General features: G+C 40.0%; 1 protein-coding gene across 1 annotated transcript; it reads right to left on the minus strand.

Annotated features, from left to right (window-relative positions):
• Positions 1 to 3,072: 3,072 nt before the first annotated feature.
• Positions 3,073 to 16,250, minus strand: LOC308525720 (anaphase-promoting complex subunit 1-like). The gene is made up of 5 exons (XM_081100514.1): positions 15,898 to 16,250; positions 14,696 to 14,854; positions 7,526 to 7,666; positions 5,315 to 5,406; positions 3,073 to 3,177 (listed from the first exon to the last, which is right to left on the minus strand). Exons 1-3 carry the CDS (start codon positions 16,108 to 16,110, stop codon positions 7,562 to 7,564), a joined length of 477 nt encoding a protein of 158 aa, XP_080956640.1. The 5' UTR covers positions 16,111 to 16,250; the 3' UTR covers positions 3,073 to 3,177; positions 5,315 to 5,406; positions 7,526 to 7,561.
• Between the last annotated feature and the right edge of the window lie 755 nt (positions 16,251 to 17,005).

The raw sequence follows: 17,005 nt of genomic DNA on the forward strand, positions 1-17,005 counted from the left end.
TCCAGATTGGAAAAGAAGAAGTAAAACTGTCCTTATTTGCAGATGACATGATACTGTACATACAGAACCCTAAAGCCTCCATCAAAAAATTATTAGACTTAATAAATGAATTTGGCAATGTAGCAGGATACAAAATTAATGCTAAGAAATCCATGGCATTTCTTTACACCAATAGTGAACTTACAGAAAGTGAAACTACAGAAGCAATCCCATTTACCATTGCACCAAAAAAATTAAAATACCTAGGAATAAACTTAACTAAGGAGGTAAAAGACTTATATGCTGAAAACTACAGGACACTGAAAAAAGAGATAGAGGAAGACATAAACAGATGGAAGAATATACCGTGTTCACGGATTGGTAGAATCAACATCATCAAAATGTCCATACTACCCAAAGCAATTTATAGATTCAATGCAATCCCCATTAAATTACCAACGGCATATTTCACAAATCTAGAACGAACGTTCCAAAAATTCATCTGGAATAAAAAAAGACCCCGAATAGCTGCAGCAATCCTGAGAAAACACAAAGTAGGTGGGATCTCAATACCAGATATCAAACTGTATTACAAAGCCACTGTTCTTAAAACAGCTTGGTACTGGCACAAGAACAGACATATAGATCAATGGAATAGAATAGAGACCCCAGAAGTCGACCCAAACCACTATGCCCAATTAATATTCGACAAAGGAGGCAAGAGCATTCAATGGAGTCAAGACAGTCTTTTCAATAAATGGTGTTGGGAAATTGGACAGATACATGCAAAAGGATGAAACTAGATCACCAACTCACACCATACACAAAAATAAACTCAAAATGGATAAAAGACTTAAACGTAAGACGGGAAACCATAAAAATACTAGAGGAATCCACAGGCAGCGAAATCGCAAACATATGCCGAAGAAATTTCTTCTCTGATAATGCTCCTAGGGCAATGGAAACTAAAGAGAAAATAAACAAATGGGACTACATCAAAATAAAAAGCTTTTGCACAGCAAAGGAAACCATCAAAAAAACAACAAGAAGACCCACTACATGGGAGAACATATTTACCAATGATACCACCGATAAGGGTTTAATTTCCAACATATACAGGGATCTCATGAAACTTAACAAAAGGAAGATAAAAAATCCAATAAAAAAATGGGCAACGGACCTAGATAGACACTTTTCGAAAGAGGACATACAGAAGGCAGAAAGACATATGAAAACCTGCTCAAAGTCACTAATTATACGAGAGATGCAAATCAAAACGACAATGCGTTATCATCTCACACCTGTCAGAATGGCTATCATCAACAAATCAACAAACAACAAGTGTTGGAGAGGATGTGGAGAAAAAGGAACTCTTCTGCACTGCTGGTGGGAATGCAGACTGGTGCAGCCACTGTGGAGAACAGTATGGAGCTACCTCAGAAGACTAAAAATGGAACTCCCATTTGACCCTGTGATCCCACTCCTAGGAATATATCCCAAGAAACCAGAAACGCCAATTAGAAAGGATATATGCACCCCTATGTTCATAGCAGCACAATTCACCATAGCTAAGATTTGGAAACAGCCTAAGTGCCCATCAGCAGATGAGTGGATTAGAAAACTGTGGTACATATACACAATGGAATACTATGCTGCGGTAAAAAAAAGGAACTCTTGCCTTTTGCAACAGCATGGATGGAACTGGAGAGCATTATGCTAAGTGAAATAAGCCAGTCAGAGAAAGATAAATACCACATGATATCACTCATTTGTGGATTATAGAGAACAACATAGACTGATGAAAAAGGACAGACCCAAAGACTGAGAAACAGCGATCAGGCTATCAATCCCCAGAAGGAAAGTAGGGGAGGGCGGGGTAAGGGGAAGAGATCAACAGAAGGACTTGTATACATGTATATAAGCCAAATAAATGGACATGGACAACGGGGGGATGGGAGCATGAGTTTGTGTGTGTGGGGGAGGTTGGGGGTTAAAGGGGGGGATGAGGACACATTTGTAATACCTTAACAAATAAAAAAAAAATAAAAAAAATAAAAAAACGTGTAGACCATGTCTTCTCATGTACATATACATAATTCCATACACACACACACACACACACACACGCACGCACACACGTACACATACATGCTGACATGGAAGGTGCTCACTGTATAATACAGTTTTAAAATAAGTTTTGAAACATTTAATTTCTTCTGATAACTACGTTTACACTGATAAAATGGGCAAATAAAATCTGGAAATATATACACCAGAATGTTCACACTGGTGAACTGTCAGCAGTGAAACTACCAGAAGTGACAGTTTCTTCTCATTTTGCTTCATGTATAGGTTCTGGTTGACACAAGGATCATACCTCCAGTATATACACAGACAGTAGAGAGAGGAAGGGAGAGGCAGAGAGCACAGATGAGAGGCGCACCAGCCGCCTCCTGCCCACCCCCGTGACATGGAATTGACCGCAAAACCCTGCCACGTGCCCTCCCTGGGAACTGATCCGGAAACCTTTCAGTGCAAGGGGAGATGCCCATCCAATGAGCCCCATCAGCCGGGGCTAGACTCAATCTATATTTTAAAAATACACTTTGATTGATTTCAGGGAGGGAGAAAGGGCGAGACAGAAACGTAAATGATGAGAGAGAAGCATTGATCGGTTGCCTCCTTCACGACCCCTATTGGTGATCCAGTCTGCAACCCGGGCCTGTTCCCTGACCCCGAATCAAACCAACTGTGCACTCCTGTCTGGTTCCCAGGCAGACGCTCAACCACTGTGCAACACTGGCCAGACTCAATCATATCTTTCTAAACTTTCCCAAATGCCAATTTGTATCTTGAAATGGTCTCATGAAAGGAAAAATTACTTAATGGGGGACCTTCTACTTCCCTTGCTATTTAGCTGGATTTGCTATTTGGCCAGAAACAACCAGTAGACTAGCTCTTAACCATATTTAATATCACTAGGAATAGCAAGAGCATTGCTTTGGTTGCAACAGGAGTAACTCAAAACAACTCCCTCCACTAAACACTTCCTGAATCATTTCCCTTCCTCCATGCCCACAGAATTTAACTCACCAGTCAAACTCAGCTTAGGGAGAGGCAATGGTTCCACTGGAACAGGTCGCTAGGGAAACAAGGTACACAGCCTGGTTCCACCGGAAGGCCCACCACTGGAACAATCTATAATTAAAATGAAAACCACCATGTCAGAAAATTCTAAGCAGAAAAGGACAAAGCAATGCCACTGGTGAGTATTTCAAAGGGAGGCACGCTGTGCAAGAGGGATCCGTTCAGTGCTGTGGCCCAATCATCCAAAGCTCATCATTCTCATGTGAACACTTTGCTCTGAGGGGAGACACATTTCCTTTCTTTCATTTCATATTTGCTTTCAAGGCAAACCAGGTTGTCAATACACCAAGCCAACACTCCTCAGGTATCCAACAAGAGAAACCGAAATGTCCCAGTGAATTTTAAGTATTAGTAAATTTGAATTAAAAAAAAAAGTTTCATTTTAAAGTGATATGTGGCTGCCGGGATGGCGTGGCTCAGTGCTTGAGCGTGGACCCCAGAACCAAGAGATCCCCGTTTCATTCCCAGTCAGGGCCCGTACCGGGGTTGCGCGCTGGGGCTATGGGACTGATGATGCTCTCTCATCATTGATGTTTCTCTTTCCCCTTCCCCAGCCTGCTCACCGCCCCCATCCCCACCCCCCGCTCTCTCTGTTCCCTTTCCCTTCCTCTCTCTGAGATCAATAATGACATATATGTTTAACCAGTTATATGTGGATAATATGGACCCTATGAGACAGGGCACTTCAAAACGCTAGGAAACCGTTGTTTAAAAGTCATCCCTGAATCTCGGGGCACCTTTCCTCCACAAGTCTACAAAGAAGAAATGTCCGGGGCTATCAGTGATCACAGTAGAAACACGAAGCTCACCATCCCACAGGTCCCCACTGCCCTTCCCCTCACCACCTCCTCCTGGGCTGAGGCACCTCTTTCAGGAGCAGTTTGACACTAAACTGCTCTATGTCCCTTGCAATTCGGCCCGTTCTGCCCATGGGTTCACCCAAGAGTCTCATAGTTGATTTCTGAGACACTATTTTCCTCCCTGATATAAAGCACAATAGCGAGCAGAGGATTTTTTTCCTCTCGTTGATGCTGGGAGCTTACCCTGACATCACTGAGCAGCTGACTTCAATATTGGATCCACCTACCTGTGGACTTGTTCTTTTGTGAGAAAGACAAGTCCCTCCTGTTAGCTTCATCACTATTCTGCTGCTTATAATTCTCAACTTCCACACTGAATGAGATCCTTAAAACTCCTGAGGGTGGACAAGGTTGTAGCATTTCATGGTATTGCTGAAAACAACAACAACAAACACGAAAACAAAAACAAAACAACTATGGGAGCAGAGAGCAGGACAGGGGAAAGATGGGAGATGCCGCAAAGAACACCAGCCTCCCACCGACTCCAGAGGGAGACGTTCGGATACAGGGCATGGCACAGCTCTAAGCGGGGCTGGCAGAGTATGATGCCAATGCGGATCTCAAAGTGTGACCACAGAAAAGGGGTGAGGGAGAGATAAGACTGCAAAAGAAGCTAAGGTCGGATCATGGACAGCCTGGACGGACACGCTAAGGATTTGGGACTCATTTCTAAAGGCCATAGGAGACCACTGGCAGTTTTCAGAAGAGACATGATCATATTGACATTTTCAAAAGATCCTTCGGCCTGCAGGTAGAGAATGGTTAGGGACCTGGCGATACTAGAGGTTGACAGGTCGCAGAGAACACATGGTATCAGGAGGCCCTGAAGTCAATGTGGCTTAGTACTCTTGCTGCTCACCTTGATGGCTTCACACTAGAATCGTCGTATCAGGAATGTCAAGGTGGAAATCTATCCCACTCATGGCACTTGACAGTTTATGTCTAGAAGTTATAATAAAGTAGCACGATATGCCATATCTTTTCTCAGACCAAGACACTCTCAGAACAAAATGGAGCACTTACCAAAACCAAGATTTACTAAAGTGGTAAGGAAAAGGGGGTGGACTCAGCTTACTGACTGAACAACAGGAGGTCAGTGACACAGACAGAGACGCACACACACAGAGAAAGCGAGAGAGAGGCTGAGAGGAAGGAAGGGACCTCAAGAACGAGAGTACCAGAGAAGTGACAGGACCTGACACCCCATCAGCTGGGCTGTACTCTATGTTGTTTAGAAGCGAGTTTATGACATAGAGTCCAAACATAACAGAAATACAAGCAAATGTCACCATACTCTTCACAAAACCTTTAATGACACAGATGCTTACCTTGATCAAGTGTGCATACTTCTTCAGTTGTTCTGAAAAGCATTGTGTAATCCTTGCAGTAATGATCTAAGTAAAACTCCAATTTTTAGTCCCTACAACAACAAGAACATATAAACTACAAATAACTAGGAAGGTATTATTATATTTACACCCCAACAGTTAGCATTCATCAGTAGAACTTTCCCATTTAAAAACATACTTATGTGAAAAAAGATAATCAAATCCAGAGCCCCTTTATTCTATTTCTGGACTTTCCAGTGCCCAGTTTGATAAGTGCAACCTCAACGACTTTTGCTAGACAAATTTTGTGCAGGTGAAACTACTGTAAAAACACTGTGATCTCGGTTCTCTTCCATTACCTTTTAGCTGTTAATCTTCAAAAAACCATCTCTACAGCCTCAATATTTTCTCCAGAAAATGGGGAAATACCAGTTAATTCACTATGATGTTTTAAAACTAAATAAAATATGTGAAAAATACCAGAGCCCGTTATTAGGGTTGGAAATCATTTCATTATAAAACAGTTTTCATGATAGTAATGATTTGTCCTAAGAGAAATAAAAAAATTAAAAGTGCCATGTCTCAGAATACAACTTCTTTATCTCAAGGAAGATCACAAAAATTAGAAAACGTGCTGTAATATTAACTCAGATGTTGATATTTTTATTCCATTCAATTTTATTATCAAGGGTCACAATACCCAAGTGTGTGACCTTTAGAATTCAGTGTTAAACAGAGTGCTGGCCAGGCTGGGAGAGTGCAGTGTTAGCACCATTTAAACGCAGATCCACCAGGAACCTGACAGACACCGAAGGCAACAGCACAAGTGCAGGAGAGCCCACAGCGAACCAAGCGTCATGGTCTTGGAAACACACTCTGTCAGGTTTTCTCATCACTAATGGGGGTCAGATTCCCTGGCCTTGTTGACAATTTATTTAGCTAAACTGCAATTCTCGGAACTGTAAGCACTACTAGAATGTAGGTATTGTTACAGCATAGCAGGTATTGTTATAGACCTTCATCCACAGTGCAGGCAGTCAGTTTGTCAACATGAAATGCACTGGGTCATCCCCAGTGTTTACCATGTTTCCTGGCTTCCTGCTGATCTTAGGACAAAGATGACTCATAAGACCTTACATAGCCAATATCTTCAAACAATTCTGTGTTTTGCAAAAAATGCTCTGGGTTCCTAAGGCCAATTTCTGAGTCACCTGAGCACTCCTGGAAGTTCTCACTCTACACACAGTATTTACCTTGCCAACTGAACAAGGGGGGTCAACAAGTGAATGAATTCCTTCTCCCATCAGAGTATTCCATTTAGGCTCCTCAGAGACCCAGTGAAGAAGGAAAAAGATTGCAGGTATGTGAGAGAAGTGTAGAAGAATCCAGACTGAGATTCTGTGACAAGTCTTCATCCTTCATCTGAGAAACTTTCCAAAGGATTCAGACATAAAGATCTGTTCAAAAGGTGAGACTCAACCTTCTGGGGGTGGTCTGAATTCAGTAAATACTCCCAATCCCGAGAAGAAGAAACAGATATTGATTTTTTAAATCATGCCTCCTTGTAATTAGGGGGGTGGGAGTGACCAAGGAGGGGTCGATGGGGGGAGAAGGAGACATATGTAATACTTTAAACCAGTGTTAAACTCAACCTTCCTAATGCCGCGACCCTTTAATATAGTTCCTCATGTTATGTTGACTCCCAATTTCACTGTTACAAATTAAACATAATTAAAGCATAGTGATTAATCACAAAAACAATATGTAATTATATATGTGTTTTCCCATGGTATTAGGCGTCCCCTGTGAAAGGGTCATTCGACCCCTAAAGGGCTCATGACCCACAGGTTGAGAACCACTGCTTCAAACAATAAAAAGTTCAATTAAAGGATTCAAGTTCCATTTTCACATTAAGTTGATCTAAGAATATGAAAAAAAAAAATCACAATGCTGGCCCAGCAGGTGTGGCTCAGTGGTTGAGCATCAATCCATGAACCAAGAGGTCATGGTTCAATTCCTGACCCGGGCACATGCCCAGGTTTCCGGTTTTATTCCCAGGAGGGAGTGTGCAGGAGGCAGCCAACTGATGATTCTCTCTCATCAAGGATATTTCTATCTCTCTCCCTCTCCCTTCCTGTCCCTGAAATCAATGAAAACATTTTAAAAATTAAGTAATCACAATGCTGGAAAATGAAAGGAATATCAAAACACCTAAATGACTTTAGTGATCTTCTAAATCCTCTGTTGTCATTTCCAGTCTCCAAAGCACTTTCTCCACGAGATTTGAGGCTCTTTGTTGTCATTTCCACAGTCTCCACAGCACCTTCTCCAGAAAGAGATGTGGGACTCTTCCTTTAATGAATAATATAAAAATGCTTAGACAAAACCACAATTGTTCACTTTGTTTTGAACAACAAAAAAAAGAGGTATACATTTGGAATCAAAAAGTTCAATAAAATTCTAAAAAGAAACTTATTGTAGGCTTTTTCAGACTTACCCTGTGATATGATAAATGCCTAAAATTAAGACAAAATGCTTATCTAAGAATTGCATCTAAATAATAGCCTATTAACAAATAGTATCTAAATAAGAATTATGGTGAGCTAGAAGGGAACAATAACAAAGGGGGGACACCAAAACCAGTTTGGCTCAGTGGATAGAGCGTCGGCCTGCAGACTGAAAGGTCCCAGGTTCGATTCCGGTCAAGGGCATGTACCTGGGTTGTGGGCACATCCCCAGGGGGTGTGCAGGAGGCAGCTGATCGATGTTTCTCTCTCAGTGATGTTTCTAACTCTCTATCTCTCTCCCTTCCTCTCTGTAAGAAATCAATAAAATATATTTTTAAAAACGGGGTGGGGGACATCTATAATACTTTCAAAAGGAAAGATTTTAAAAATAAACAAATAAATAATTATGACATATAGCTATATACTATCTTCTCACCAGCTCAACACATGCACCATGGGAACTAAAAAAGGTAAAATAAAATTAAACAGATTAATGATAAATATTATAAGAAAAGATAAAGTATGTGTGTAAATAAATTTTAAGGAAAGAGTAGACAAAATTTTAAAAATCTACTAGATAGAAGCCTTGCCACAAAAGTGTCCTCAAACCGTGGCTCAACCTGTATTGACCTTAGGTCCTTTATAAAACTAAAGATTACCAGAAGAGCTATTCATAACCTACAGGTTTCTTAATGATCTCATCATTTTTAGACAGTCAGAAAAAAATCTTTAGAAAAACTAAACTTTCCGTTTCATCTTGCAAAACATAACTAGGAAATGCCATTCAACTTTCACTAGCATGCCTAACAATCACTTACTTGAAATTATTTCATGGTATTTTATGGGTTTTTTAATTGTGGTTAAATATACATAATGTAAAATTTACCATTTTAACCATTTATGGTGTACAAATTCAGTACCATTAAATACATTCATTCATAAAGTTGTGTAACCTCAATGCTATCCATTTCCAGAACTTTTCCATTATCCCAAACAGAAACTGCCAATTCAACAACTCCCCCTTTCTCCCTCCCTCAGCTTCTATTATATTTTCTGTCCTTATGAATTTACCTATTCAAAGCAAAGTACCCCATGAAGGTGGAATTATACAGTATTTATGTTATGTTGGGTATAACATCCTCAAGGTTCATCCATGTTGTAGCACATCTCAGAATTTCCTTCATTTTAAAGGCTAAATATTTCATTGTAGGCATATACCACATATTGTATATCCAGTCATCTCTCCATACACATTGGGGTTGTTTCCAATTTCAGCTATTGTGAATAATGCTGCTATGAACACTGGTGTTCGACTGAGTCCCTGCTTTCAAATCTTTTCTTTTAATTTCAACATTTTTTTATTAAGGTATTACATATATGTCATAATTCCCCCATTGCCCCCCACCCCACTCCCATTCATGACCTCACTCCCCTGGGTCTGTGTCCATTGGTTATGCTTATATGCATGTATACAAGTCCTTTGGTTGACCTCTATCCCTGACCCCCACCCTCCCCTACCTTCCCTCTGAGGTTTGAGCATCTGATCGATGCTTCTGTCTTTTGTGTATATATACCCAAAAGGGGAATTGTTGAATCATATGGTGATTCTAGGTTTAACTCCCCCCCCCAATTTATCTTGAAATTTATTGTTGAAAATATTATAGATGTCCCTTTCTATCCCCCATTGATCCCCTCCACCCTGCGGAGGTTTAACTTTTTGAGAAACAGCAAATGGTTTCCCACAGTGGCATTTTTTACTTTTCCACCAGTAATCACAGGGTTCCAGTTTCAACATCCTCACTTATTTTTTTCATTGTTTAATATATCAGTCATCTCAGTAGGTATGACATGATATCTCACTGTGGTTTTGATTTGCATTTGCCTAATGATTAAACATGCTGAGCACTGTTTCATGTGCTCATTGGCCATGTACATATCTTTAGAGAAATTCCCGTTCAAGCTCTCTGTCCAGTTTTAAATTGAATTGTCTGATCTGCGGTTGTTAAATTTAGGAAAAACCGGCATTAGAGCTGCACTCCCACCTGAAATGTCTCAAATCTACACTGTACCTATTATTGACTCAGCTTCCTTTTATGAAATCCCATCCTCCCAGTCTCTAAAAGCAGATAGTATTTTATTTTCTTTTTATTTTTTAAATCTATATTGTTGAAAGTATTACATAGGTCCTCCTTTCCCCGCATTAATCTCTTCCAGGCCACTCCCATCCCCATCCCAATAGTTTTTTCATACTCTCCCTTAATCCTGATGGATGTCTCAGGACTTGCACATTCCCTCAGCTCTGTCTCTCATCTCTGTCTTCTCTCTTCAGAGCCAATCTTTTCCCCCTGGACTATCATAGAACAGTATCCTTGACAACAGTCTGTCTACTCTCCAGCCAATCCTACACATCCTACACATTGCCACCAAAGTCATATCTTCTCAAAATACAGAACTGAAGATGTACTTTCCATTTTAACATCCTTGACAGGCTCCTTCTGTGCACAGTGTAAATTTCAAGTTCCCAGGTACAAACAAGGCCCTTCAGTTTGGATCCACTCAGCACCTGCAAGCATCTCTCCACACCCAAACCCTGTGTACATCCGTTCTGAACTTAGAAAACATCATGTTTTTCCATAAATCGTTTGGCTGATTCGCTCTGCCTAGAATGCCCTTCTTTTCCCAACTTCCAGTTCAATCAGCAACTTCTTTGAGAAATCCTGCCTTCAGAGCCAGTCCCCTGACTCACCACACAGGAGTCAGGACACACAGGTATTATATGGCATTTTAATTTATCTGCATACAGCATTATAGTTATCTGTTTATTTGTTCAACTAAATCTGAGTCACATACACCTGGTCTTGATTCCTAACTAAATACAAAATATCTTCCCCCATATAGTAAGAAGACTAAAGAACAATATGTTTTCCAGACCAAAAGGACTGAAATTAAAAATCTTATCGTTCTATTTACAAGCAATCTTAAGATAAAGGAGACAAAAGAGACAATTCATCTAACTGCACATCCATGGAATGTAGTAAACATGCAATCATCCTTTGGAGAATTTAAGATGGAAACATAGAAGCAAAGAATTAGTTTGAGCCCAGCCAGCATGGCTCTGTGGTTAAGCATCGACCAATGAACCAGGAGGTCACAGTTTGATTCCAGGTCAGGGCATATGTTTGAGTTGCAGCCTCGATCCCCAGTGTGGGTTGTGCAGGAGGCAGCCAAGCAATGATTCTCTCTCATCATTGATGTCTCTATCTCTCTCTCCCTCTCCTTTCCTCTCTGAGGAAATAAAAATACATATTAAAAAAAAAAAAACAACCAAAAAACCAAACACTTGTTGGATATCGCCATGCCACTTTCACAACTACACTAACCATATGGTTACATGGGGGTGGAGGGGAGGGCGGGGCGGAAATATCATCAAAATGGTCACTGGCGCCCTAGCTGGTTTGGCTCAGTGGATAGAGCGTTAGCCTGTAGACTGAAGGGTCCCAGGTTCGATTCCAGTCAAGGTCACATGACCGGGTTGTGGGCTCAATCCCCAGTAGGGGGCGTGCAGGAGGCAGCCGATCAATGATTCTCTCTCATCATTAATTTTTCTATCTTTCTATCCCTCTCCCTTCCTCTCTGAAATCAATAAAAATATATTTTAAAAAAAATGGTCACTGGCTTCAACACTCCTGGACAGAAATGCTTTTACACATGCCCTCAAGTTTAGGAATAATTCAGTTTACTGTTCCCAGTATATTGTTAGAAGGGTACAATGTTCATCAGGAAACAGTTAATGGGGGAAAACACAAAAAAGCAATGTCCAGGTACCAAGATTGCAGTGCTTACCACTAAGGAATTTAACATTAGTCAAAAAGTCTTGAAATCTCTTGTCAATAGCCCAATAATTAATTAAACTGCTATAATTATATTCTCCCTCGCTCCAAAACTTTTTATTCTAAAAATATTCATTAAGAAAATTTGAAATAATACAGTGAACACCTGTTTCATCTAAATCTAACAGTTGTTAAGGCCTAGCCTGTTTGGTTCAGTGGATAGAGCATCGGCCTGCAGACTGGTCCTGCGTTTGATTCCAGTCATGGGCACATACCCAGGTTGCGGGCTCAATCCCTAGTAGTGGGCATGCAGGAGGCAGCCAATCAATGATTCTCTTCTTACCATTGATGTTACTGATGTTCCTCTCTCTCTCTCCCTCTCCCTTCCTCCCTAAAATCAATAAAAAATGTTTTAAAAATAAAGAAATAAATCTAACTGTGGTTACCATTATGCCATATCTGCTTATGTGCAGGTGAGGGATTTGAGTGGGGGGTGCTGACTACCTGAATATCCCCCACATCATGACTTCATCATGCATTTCCCCAAAATAAATATTCTCTCCTATACACCACAAAACCATCATCTTGCCTAAGAAAAAATTTTTCTAACATCGCCTAATATTCAGTCCATTTGCAACTTTTTCAAATTTTCCCCAAAATGTTTTTTTAAGATAATTTTCTAGAACCAGGACTCAATCAAAGTTCATTCAAAATGGTGCAAAAAATATTGCATTTGGTGATGTCCTTTAGTCTCTTTTTTTCTTTTTAAATATATTTTATTGAATTTTTACAGAGAGAAAGGGAGAGAGGTAGAGAGTTAGAAACATCGATGAGAGAGAAACATCGATCAGCTGCCTCCTGCACATCTCCTACTGGGGATGTGCCCGCAACCCAGGTACATGCCCCCGACCGGAATCGAACCTGGGACCTCTCAGTCCGCAGGCCGACGCTCTATCCACTGAGCCAAACCGGTTTCGGCCCTTTAGTCTCTTTTAACATAGAATGGGCCCCACCTTTTTCCCCCTCCATGACTCTTTTTTTTTTTTTTTTTTTTTTTTTTTTGCTTTTTACTACTATTCTTTTTTTTTCTTTTTTTTTAAAGTAATTACATCTGTATTGTTCAGATTATTACATTTGTTCCTCTTTTTTCGCCCCATAACTCCCCTCCACCCAGTTCTCACCCCACCCTCGTCCCTCACTCCCCATCCACTGTCCTCATCCATAGGTGCGCGATTTTTGTCCAATCTCTTCCCACATCCCCTTCACCCCTTTGCCCCCCAAGAATAGCCAGTCCACTTGCTTTCTATGCCCCTGATTCTATTATAATCACCAGTTCATTCTGTTCATCAGATTGTTCACTTGATTTTCAGATTCACTCGTTGATAGATGTGTATTTGGTGTCAAAATTTGTATCTTTACCTTTTTCTTCTTCTTCCTCTTCTTAAAGGATACCTTTCAGCATTTCATATAATGCTGGTTTGGTGGTGATGAACTCCTTTAGCTTTTCCTTATCTGTGAAGCTCTTTATCTGACCTTCAATTCTGAATGATAGCTTTCCTGGATAAAGTCATCTTGGTTGTAGGTTCTTGGCATTCATCACTTTGAAAATTTCTTCCACTCCCTTCTGGACTGCAAAGTTTCTGTTGAGAAATCAGCTGACAGTCGTATGGGCACTCCCTTGTAGGCAACTGACTTTCTTTCTCTTGCCGCTTTTAAGATTCTCTCTTTGTCTTTTGCTCTTGGCATTTTAATGATGATGTGTCTTGGTGTGGTCCTCTTTGGATTCCTTTTGTTTGGGGTTCTCTGCGCTTCCTGGACTTGTAAGTCTATTTCTTTCACCAGGTAGAGGAAGTTTTCTGTCATTATTTCTTCAAATAGGTTTTCAATATCTTGCTCTCTCTCTTCTTCTGGCACCCCTATAATTCGGATGTTGGTACGCTTGAAGCTATCCCAGAGGCTCCTTACACTATCTTCGTATTTTTGGATTCTTTTTTCATTTTGCTTTTCTGGTTGGGTGTTTTTTGCTTCTTCGTATTTCAAATCGTTGACTTCATTCTCGCAATCCTCTAGTCTGTTGTTGGGAGTCTGTATAATATTCTTTATTTCAGTCAGTGTATGCTTAATTTCTAGTTGGTCCTTTATCGCAACCTCGAGGGTCTCATTAGATTTCTTGTAGACCTCATTAAGTTTATCGGCAGTTTCTAGGAAATTCTTGAAAAACCTTAAAAGTGTGGTTTTGAACTCTATATCCAGTAGTTTGCTTTCCTCCATTTCTATCATTTGTGTCCTTCTTCTTTGTCTCCGCATTTTTTATGCTTCCCTGTGTTGATAAAGTGGTTTTCTGTGCTGAGTGTCCACTAGGGCCCAGTGGTTCAGCCTCCCCAATTACCTGAGGAGGACACTCTTGGTGCACCCCCTTGTGGTCTTTGTGCACAGTCTTGTTGTAGTTAAGCCTTGATTGTTGTAGTTATCACTGGGAGGAATTGACCTCCAGGCCAATCGGCTGTGAGAATCAGCTGTGTCTGCAGAGGGAGAACTTCTATGCTGGACACACCCCTCCGGGGCAAGACTTGCTTCAATGGGGCTTTGGTGCTCACTGAGTCTGCCCCCTGAGTGCAACCCAAGCATGTGCAATGACAGCAAATTTTTTTTTCCTTTCCCTTACTCTCTGAGTATTTTTACTATGAACTTGATTTTTATTTATTCAACACTTTGCAACCAAATATAATCATGTGCTAATATATTCTTACACCCTAAAATTTAAGTCTTATAAATTTTTTTGGCAATAACTAATGGAATTACTCAAGTGTTTACACATTACCATTAAATTGACAAAGAACAGTGCAAAAAAATGATGATATAGAAAATAAATGAAATGTTTATTTCCCTACCATTATCTTCACTATATGTTAAAACATATATCTAGCTACTGGGATCATTATATATTGTTTTTATTATTTCTGTTAAATTTTAGGATAAAAGCTTTGTTTTTTTAAAAAAATTACTCAATAATCAATCAAATACTAAAATTCCAATCAACTCACCTGTTGAACAGGACTATCAACTGTAAAGGCCTTGTAAAGAGCCAATGCCTGGCTTTTACTTCCTTTGCTCCAGATCACCATATTTCCAGCCAAATAGAGTTCCTCCTCATAATCCACTTCTCCAATTTCACTTCCGCCTCTCCTTAACTGCCAGCTTTCCTTAAAAATTTACATACATAAGACATGTTTACACGGTTTTTATTTCTTTTGCAACATTATGGAGCAAGATTTATTCATTAAAATTGAACAGCAATCCAGATAAGAGTCTCCTACTCTGTCTGTGGAGTAAGACTCAGTCCAAGCCCAACTCTTAGGTTTGGTGCCACTGATTAACAGAGGAGGGGGTGTGGGTGTATGTATCATACTGTATCTTACAGGATTTCAAAAATGGGAATTTACCTCAAGAATTCTCTATATTAAGTATTTTATTATTACACTACCATTTTATGCTGCTAAAAACATAAATAAACAAAAACTAGACCTTACCTATATATCCAAAAATTAAACCAACATTCTTGGGAGACTAGACATATTAAGCATATGGGGGGTGAAGCAGAGGGCGCAGTGAAGTGCACATAGGACACTGGGGAGCTTACCCACCATGCAGACTTCCCTGCTTCACAACTGCATATACATTCACCTTCCTGCCCTTGTGCCAACCATCAAAATGAACAGGGCAGAGAAAGGTTTGGATTCCCAACTACAGACTTCCGCTCCTGGAAATTTTGGTATCCCAAAAGGGATACAGAAATGGAATTAAGATTAGAAAGACTGACTGTTTAACATGCACTTACTTCGCATTCCCCTATTTAAAAACTAGTACTGTATCTACTTATGTGGCATTTCTTTTCTCCTCTGGAAACATGTAAATTTTTGGCAGCAGGGACCATTGCTAACTCGACTATCTAACCATCAAATAACATGAAATCTGGTCCCACATACTAAGTGGAGAAAAAGAGATTTAAATGGAGCATAATCATAGTGACTCTCATTATAAATCCCTGAGTTATATGTCTAAACGGCCATGACACTGTAATACAATTAAGGTCATTATTTTTAGCTTTGATAAAAATGACCAAATCTTAACCTATACCCTAGAAGTAGCATCATACTCATTTCTCAGTTGCATCTGGGTAGCCTTAAATTACAAGTAGATCGAATCTCTCTACATTTCAAAAGCAAACTGAGTACTTTGATAAAACCTTCTGTTTTTCGTGGATTGTAACCTCCTGCAGGGATCCCACCAAGCCAGCAGCACCATCAGAGGACCACAACTCAGAGGCTGGCTGCAGCTGCCGAAGCTGAAGGTTCAAAGCATTAGGGTGGTGTCTGCAGTGGTCTCGACCAAAAGGAACAAATTCCTGCAAATCCCCAGCTGCAATCATTGTTGCCCTTTCTTCAGAGAAGTTCAACATAGCTTTCAGATATCAATATTATTTCTGTGTGAATTCAAACACATTCTGGACAGCTGTTGGAATCAAAACGAGAAGGAAATTATCAGAAGTTTACAGAAGAGCCATTAATCCTTAGATGAGTGTCATACAATCCTATCACATTGTAGGTGTACAAGTAATCATAACATCAAAGGGCATTCCAGATCTGATTCTTTCAGGTAATTACTTACCATTTCATAGTTACCTTACACTATCAGTACATAATTAACATTACAGCTACATGTTAGCTGCTGACAAAATCAACTGTAGGAAATCACTGGGCTGAGAGATAAGCACTTATGTCTGACAATATTGATCCTACATTTCCTACTACTACTCACTAATTTCTCCACATTTCACATTGAAGGATTTAGACAAGTTTTACTTTATAGTAAATGGCTCTCAACATTTAAGGGCATTTCTGTTCAAATGCTGGAACAACATTTAAAAAGCACACCTAACAGATCACTGGCATATTGAAGTGAAACAAAAACAACATATCATTTCTAATTCATCAAAAGTTGAACCACTTGGTACTTTAAGAAACTAGTAAATGTCATCATTAATTTTGAGCCTCAATCCACCTATACATATAATTGCAAGCAATGCCAATTTCTGGTGCAAACCCAAAAGACCAAGGCATGAATAAAATTACTGGCAATGGAACAGTCATGCTTGTTTGCAAACTTAACAGTTCTAGCTTTGAAAGAACATAATCTACTACAGTTCAGCTTGTTACTACAAAGAAGTGGATGAGCTGTGGGTGGAAACAGCCCTCACCCCTTACCTCCAGAACATTTCTACAAACAGTAACTGACAGCCAGTCAAATTCGGCCACTGTAGAAGGTGGATGACAGTTCTGTCTCAGACAACTCTT

This window comes from Myotis nattereri (genome assembly GCF_964212035.1).
Source record: "Myotis nattereri genome assembly, chromosome: 10".
In the NCBI taxonomy this organism is placed as follows: domain Eukaryota; kingdom Metazoa; phylum Chordata; class Mammalia; order Chiroptera; family Vespertilionidae; genus Myotis; species Myotis nattereri.

Bases quoted from the DNA above. Each gene is read 5' to 3' on its own strand.
- LOC308525720 (XM_081100514.1), bottom strand. From the start codon at position 16,110: ATGTTGAACTTCTCTGAAGAAAGGGCAACAATGATTGCAGCTGGGGAT. The intron at 14,855-15,897 runs GTTTTATCAAAG...TAAATTTTTAAG, and splicing joins CAATCCACGAAAAACAGAAG to GAAAGCTGGCAGTTAAGGAG. The intron at 7,667-14,695 runs GTGAGTTGATTG...TATTCATTAAAG, and splicing joins TTGATAGTCCTGTTCAACAG to GAAGAGTCCCACATCTCTTT.